Consider the following 7,500-nt stretch of genomic DNA (forward strand, 5'->3'; position numbering starts at 1 on the left):
ACAGGTCAGCAACAGCACACATACACACATAACACAACACACACACATAATGCAGCACAGCACTGAGAAGTTGTTTCATAGTGTGTATTTAAAAATAATATACAACTCCAATGGTGTGTGTATATATATATATATACACCACTTTATTAGGTTATTAGGTACACCTTAATAGAACCGGGTCAGACCCCTTTTTACCTTCAGAACTGCCTTAATCCTTCTTGGTGTAGACTCAACAAGCTACTGGAAATATTCCTCAGAGATTTTGCTCCATATTGTCATGATAGCATCACACAGTTGCTGCAGATTTGTCGGCTGCACATCCATGATGCCAATCTCCCGTTCCACCACATCCCAAAGCTGCTCTATTGGATTGAGCTCTGGTGACTGTGGAGGCCATTTGAGTACAGTGAACTCATCGTCATGTTCACCAGTCTGAGATGATTGAGCTTTATGACATGCTGCGTTATCCTGCTGGAAGTAGCCATCAGAAGATGGAGACACTGTGCTCATAAAGGGATGGACATGGTCAGCAGCAATACTCAGGTAGGCTGTGGCGTTGATGCTCAATTGGTACTAATGGACCCAAAGAAAATCTCCCCCACACCATTACACCACCACCACCAGCCTGAACCGCTGATACAAGGCAGGATGATCCATGCTTTCATGTTGTTGAGGCCAAATTGTGAGCCGAGCATCTGAATATGTCAGCAGAAATGGAGACTCATCAGAGCAGCAACGTTTCTCCAATCTTCTATTGTCCAGTTTTGGTGAGTCTGTGTGAATTGTAGCCTCAGTTTCCTGTTCTTAGCTGACAGGAGCGGCACCCGGTGTGCTCTTCTGCTGCTGTAGCCCATCCGCCTCAAGGTTGGACGTGTTGTGTGTTCAGAGATGCTCTTCTGCAGAGCTCGGTTGTAACGAGTGCTTATTTGAGTTACTGTTGCCTTTCTATCAGCTGGAACCAGTCTGGCCATTCTCCTCTGACCTTATCAACAAGGCATTTGCGCACACAGAACTGCCGCTCACTGGATATTTCCTCTTTGTCGGAGCATTCTCTGTAAACCCTAGAGATGGTTGTGCGTGAAAATCCCAGTAGATCAGCAGTTTCTGAAATACTCAGAGCAGCCCGTCTGGCAGCAACAACCATGCCACGGTCAAAGTCTCTTAAATCCCCTTTCTTCCCCATTCTGATGCTCACTTTAAGCTGCAGCAGATCCTCTTGACCATGTCTACATGCAGAAATGCAGTGAGCTGCTGCCGTGTGATTGGCTGAGTAGAAGTTTGCATTGACTAGCAGGTGGATTTTTTAAAGAACAAGGACATTTTTCATAACATTTATGATTGAAAGCAGTTTTTATTTGTTTATAAACACATGTTAAGCTCAATATTATTCTCCAGAACAAACCACTGTTATACAATGACTTGCCTAATTACCCTAACTTTACCCTAATTACCCTAGTGAAGCCTTTACATGTCACTTTAAGCTGAACACTAGTGTCTTGAAGAATATCCAGTCTAATATTATGTGCTGTCATCATGACGAAGAGGAAATTAATCAGTTATTATTCTCAGTTTATTAAGTTCAGTCTTCATCTGTGTGTTGTTGTTGTGTTCTTCTTCCAGATCTTGTCCTCCATCGAGCTCCTCCAGCATTCGCTCCCCAAGATAAACCGCAGCGCATCTGAACCGTCGCTGCACAGAGCCACACACACCGAGGACATGAACGTCTGCACGCTGGCACTCACCTCTGCCTTTAAATGATGGACACACACACACACACACACATACATATATTCACACTCATAAATACATAAACACACAGTCAGATACACATACACACACACATTCACATACACACTAATAAAACACACACACACACACATAGGCATTCTCACGCATAAACATTCACATAAACAGACACATTTACACACACACACACATACATGCACAAACACATGCACACAAAACATTCACAAAAACACACACACTTACACACATTGACATAATTCACATACACACTATAACATACATGCGCACACACACACTCATCCACTGGTTTGTGTGTGTGTGTGTGTGTGTGTATTGTCATGCTGATTTCTCTCTCCTTCACTGGACAGAGAAACACTAAAGCACTTTCTCTCTCTCTCTCTCTCTCTCTCTCTCTCTCTCTCTCTCTCTCCCTCTCTCTCCTCCGCCTCTGAATCTGAGCCCCAGCTTACAATCATGTGTGTGTATGTGTGTGTGTTTTTATCCGATCACGTCTCTGCGCTCTGCCTCTGTGTGTGTTTCAGGAACTGCAGCAGAGGAGCGGGTATTAACTTTATTATCAGACTTACTAGGGTTTCTTTCTTTCTACTGGCTTGTTGTCGCCTGTCATGGAGAATTAACGTGTAAACAGATGGTTTATTCATTGTATTTTAATAAAATTAAGTTAAACACACACACAGGTGTAGTTTTATAATGATTGATGCCTGCTGTGAGTGTTGATCTGCAGTGTTGACGGGGTTTGAGATGTTGAAGTGTTCGTCATTGGCAGTAGGCAAGGATGTAAAGAGCACCGATTACTCAAGAATCAGTTTTATAAGGTGTTTAATCCCAGCTGTGTGTGTGTGTGTGTGTGTGTGTGTGTGTGTGTGTGTGTGTGTGCGCGTGCAGCCTCCTCTCATGGTGATGATGAATGAATTCTATTTGTTATTATCAAACACTTTGATTGACATTCTGCCTTTGTAGGTGTCATCAAAGTGGGAAAGCCCCGCCCACTAGTGCCCATCTCATTAGCATAAACTGCAGATAACATGTTGAAGAGCTTTAATATGTATTCTTTAGATGATAAAGCTCAGCATTGTGCTGGAGTGCAGTGAGTGCGCTATTCTGAGTGGCTGTGTTTACATTTCTGTAATTGTACACTGCTCATCTCGCAGTGTGTTGTCAGGACACAGGGTTACAGTGTCACCTGCCGCCTGTTCCATGAACCAAGCTTAGAGAAGAAGCCAGGCTTATGTTGGTAAGTTGGGTTTATTAATGTCGGATTGGGTTTCATAAATCAAGTTTACGATAGTTTACACTGGCAGTTAGGAGCAGGTTAACTCTCAAGCTTTATCAAGGTAATATTAACATTCTCCTGCCTTAATTTGATGCTATTTTACTTCACTTAACCTCTTAATGATGTTAAAAACTTTATATTCATATTAGTGAATATATATACACCAAACATCTTTAAGCATAGGACGATGTATACATGTAAACGAATACGCTGTTCCAACCCAAACAAATACAAATTAATCATTTCAACAAATATTGAATATATTTTTAATGGTTGTGTTAATTTTCCCCTGTTAATTCATTCATTCATTTTCTTGTTGGCTTAGTCTCTTTATTATTCCGGGGTCGCCACAGCGGAATGAACCGCCAACTTATCCTGCACGTTTTTTACGCAGCGGATGCCCTTTCAGATGCAACCCATCTCTGGGAAACTTTCCCCGTTTATTAAATTGTATTTAACATTTTTCCCACAGCATATTCATGTAGGTGTACTAGTTTTTGTGCAGATCTTCAGTTAATTTTTGTCAGATTAGTTCCAAATGTTGCTGAATAATCTGCTGTATGTGCACAGAGATATTATTGTGAAGCATCCTGCAGAACATATAGTTTGCTAGAGAGATGTGTGAGGGGGGATCTTAGCTCTCTGTAGTATATGAATTAACTCAATATAATGAAAGCACTGACTGATATGCAAACGCAGGCTACATTTCTTAAAGAATGAGTTGAACGCTGTAAACCCTGAGTGGAATGATCAGGAGATGCTCTGGGCTGAGCAGTAGCCTCACTTTAATATGAAGATGTTTTCCTACAGGCTGCGGGAAACACGAGTGTTAAAGGGAAAGCAGCAGTTTCGAGAGCAAGTTAACAATCCTGCCGCCATTATTTTTAACTTAGTGCTTATTTTAAGCTCATTTGTTTGTAACAGTTAGTCTGCAGTGCAAGACTTTCTTGCAAGCAACTATTAGTTGCAGTAAGAGCGTATTCTCTCTCTCTATTTTCCCAATATATTGCTACATACAGTTGAAAGCAGAAGTTTCCATGCACTGTATAAAAAGGCACATCACCATTTAAAAACAGTCAGCTGTTAATGTGACTAAACTGTTTTTATTTTAGGTAAGTGAGGATGATCATGTGTTTCTGTTCTGCTTAATAGAATAATGAGAGAGAGATTGTTTGGGAAATGGTTCTAACTCTTGTTGAAAGTCAAGTTTACACACAATAAGATTATTCTGCCTCTGTGAAGCTCAGATGATGATGTCAAGGTTTTGGAGGTTTCTGATTGGCTAATTGACAACATTTGAGTTAATGTGAGGCACAACTGTAGAATAGTATTGAAGAAAAAGCTCAAACAAACTGCTTCCTTGTGTGACAACATGGAGAATCAACAAGCCAGAATCAACACAAAAGCCAGATTACCATTAGCTGAATGACACTGGGAAAAGACTGATGTGTGGAGACATGTCCTGTGCTCTGATGGAGCTAAGATTGAACTGTTTGGTCATAATGAGCAGTGTTACATCTGGAGGACAAAGGGGAAAGCGCACAAGCCTAGAACACCATCCCAACTGTGCAGTATGGGGGCGGCAGCATCATGTTGTGGGGCTGTTCTGCTGCAGGAGGGACTGGTCCACTTCACAGCAGAGATGGCATCATGAAGACAGAACATTATGGAGAAATACTGAAGCAACATCTCAACACTTCAGCCAGGACATTACAACATGGCCACAAATGACTCTTCCAAACAGACCATGACCCTAAGCACACTGCCAAATGAGTTCACATGTGCTGTAAAGACAACAGAGGGAATGTTTTGGAGTGGCCATCACAAAGCCCTGATCTCAATCCTATAGAACATTTGTGGGCGGAGCTGAAAAAGCTTGTGCGAGCAAGACAGCCTACAAATCTGACTCAGTTACAGCAATTCTGTCAGGAGGAATGGGCCAAAACTCCTGCAAACTATTGTGAAAAGCTTGTGGAGGGAGACCCAAAACATCTGACCAAAGTTATACAGTTTAAAAGCAAAGTTAAACAATACCAAGGAAATGTGTGGAAACGTTTGACTGTCTAGAAACTAATCAAACATTCTCAAAAACATTCTCCCATTATTTTAGCATTTAGTAATCCTAATGGACCTAAATAGTAAACGTTTATTCTAATTTACCATGAGACACTATTAAAAACTGGTTGTGTTCGTTTGTTTAGAGTGTGTGTGTGTGTGTGTGTGCACTTCTGATTTCAACTGTATGTAGCCTATTGAGTGGATCTGCTATTACCTGTCAGCATTCTCTCTTACTTTGTTGCAAGCCGTATTTTTGATAATGTTTATATTATAATGAACTCAAACGCTCACTCGCTGTGTCTCATTTCACAGCTCTTTCAGCTCTCGTAGTTGCCATTGCAGCACACAACATAATGGGCGCATCTGTGCTGGACATGTAAGGTTTCAGGACAGTAACGTGCACGAGCACTTATCCAGATTATTCAAGCTGAACTCAGATCAGTCAGATCAAACGATCTTCAACGTACTGTTATGGAACCAGTTGAAGCGTGGACGTGTAGCTCGGCTCATTGAAGTCAGGATTTTGACTTTAGTCTTCGTTTTTTTTTTTTTTTTAAACAACTGTTATGAAACAGCCTCCTGCTCCCCTAATATTTACACTGATAATGTTTATATTATTTGCTCATTAATAACCTCATGTGGAACTCTGAATCTGCGTCTCATTTCAGAGTCTGCTACTGTCCACCAGAGGGCGCATCTCAGTTGCAGACTCATGCTGAGAGCCTTCCTCAATAATTGAAATACGCTGTTTTCCACAATCTGGCAACCCGGGGTGCTGAAATACAATTGGCTAAGCTGGCATTGGGTGGGTTAAATGACCAAAACAAAGACGCACATGTTCACAGCAGAATATCTGACTTCAGCATTGAGTTTCAGATAAACATGAGTGTTCACTGAGCATGATCTGCACACACACATGATGCTGTTTCTGGAGTCGAAAACTGACACAGCAGCAGCTTTAAAGGTGTCTTCAAACAATCTGATGTTGTGATTGTGATGTTTCAGCCTACATGAGCAATCATGAACACACACACACACACACACGTCTGTCGGTCACTAAACTGTTTATTACACTCCTCCTCCCAGTGTCAAATCATCATCATCATCATCATCATAATTCAAGAGGAAGCCAGATGAGTGGAGTTCAGTACAGTGAGTTCATATCAGTCCAAAACAATGATCACAGCAACAAGATCCAAACGCTGCTAAACACCAGTCAAGCCGGCCGTGGAGACGAAGAGCTCGCTTTATTATTGATCATAACCACAGCAATATTGCAGGAAGCCCAGAACCAATAAAGTGACCTACAGACAGCACCTCAACTACTGGATCATCATCATCATCATCATCACTGTTTACACTGTCTGAGCGGCGAGACTTCTGCTTCATGATCTCCTCATGATCTTTAAGTGTGACGATAAAAAAAAAGCAGCAAAATAGAGAGAGGACACACACACACACACACACACACACACACACACACACACACACACACATCATACAGATGCTGGAAGTGCTGCTGCTTGTCCATGTGTAGTGTGTGTGTTTGCATGTGCATGTTTAGAGTGTGTGTGTTCATCAATGCAGCGCTGCACTGCACTGCTGGTGTGTGAGGCTCCTGACAGCTGCATGAAGAGTCTGAGTGTGTGTGTGTGTGTGTGTGTGTAGTGTGTTGTGTGTAGTGTGTGTGTGTTCATCTATGAGGCGCGTCTGCAGCTCCTGACAGCTGCATGAAGAGTGTGTGTGTTCAGTGTGTGTTCATCAATGCGGTGCGTCTGAGGCTCCTGACAGCTGCATGAAGAGTTCCCCCAGGTCATTGACCTCGTCCTCCAGCTGCGGGACACTCCGGTGCTCACGCTCCTCGATGAAGTCCCACAGACGCACCGAGTTCTGGAACTACACACATACACACACACATACATAAGAAAATGCATATGCACACACTCACAAACAAACAAACAAACACACACACACACATAAAAATGCATGCATTCACACACACACACATACACACACTCAAATGTGCACATACAAACACATGCATGGACAAACACACAAACAAACCCACACGCACACACACACAGAAACTAAATGCAGACTTAAGCACAAACGCACACATAAACATCCACACACACGTGCATATGCACACATATACAAATGCATGCATACACTCAATCAAACACGCATAGAAACATGCTTGGATAAACACACAAACAAACAAACCCAGAAGCACGCGCACACACACACACACACACACACACAGAAACAAAATGCAGACTCAAGCACAAACAAACGCACACATGTATGCACAAATAAACACAAACAAAAGCATGTATGCACGCGCGCACACACACACACAAATACACAAACATGAGCGCACACGCGCGCGCACACACACTCAC

At 42.3% G+C, this 7,500-nt stretch overlaps 3 protein-coding genes across 10 annotated transcripts in view; 1 reads left to right on the top strand and 2 right to left on the bottom strand.

Moving 5' to 3' along the window:
- The window catches only part of raf1b (Raf-1 proto-oncogene, serine/threonine kinase b), a 42,675-nt gene extending 40,232 nt beyond the window's left edge, over window positions 1-2,443 (top strand). For 3 of the 4 annotated variants that reach the window (XM_087272440.1, XM_087272439.1, XM_087272438.1), the window contains 2 exons: window positions 1-4; window positions 1,621-2,443. The exon at window positions 1-4 is cut by the window's left edge and continues 131 nt beyond it. In XM_087272440.1, coding sequence (XP_087128566.1) covers window positions 1-4; window positions 1,621-1,758 — 142 coding nt within the window. In that variant the 3' untranslated portion in view covers window positions 1,759-2,443. 4 annotated transcript variants of the gene reach the window in all.
- poc1a (POC1 centriolar protein A) overlaps window positions 1-7,500 on the bottom strand; it is a 521,349-nt gene that overhangs the window by 306,970 nt on the left and 206,879 nt on the right. The gene's annotated exons all lie outside the window — the stretch shown is intronic.
- mkrn2 (makorin, ring finger protein, 2) overlaps window positions 5,847-7,500 on the bottom strand; it is a 12,552-nt gene continuing 10,898 nt past the window's right edge. For 2 of the 5 annotated variants that reach the window (XM_087271773.1, XM_087271772.1), the window contains exon 7: window positions 5,847-6,144. Coding sequence is in view for 3 of the 5 variants with exons in the window: in NM_152979.3 (NP_694511.2) it covers window positions 6,860-6,994 (135 nt within the window). In the remaining 2 variants the exon portion in view is untranslated. 5 annotated transcript variants of the gene reach the window in all.

The sequence above is a fragment of the Danio rerio genome, chromosome 11, assembly GCF_052040795.2.
Source record: "Danio rerio strain M-AB ecotype USA chromosome 11, GRCz13ab, whole genome shotgun sequence".
Taxonomy (NCBI): Eukaryota; Metazoa; Chordata; class Actinopteri; order Cypriniformes; family Danionidae; genus Danio; species Danio rerio.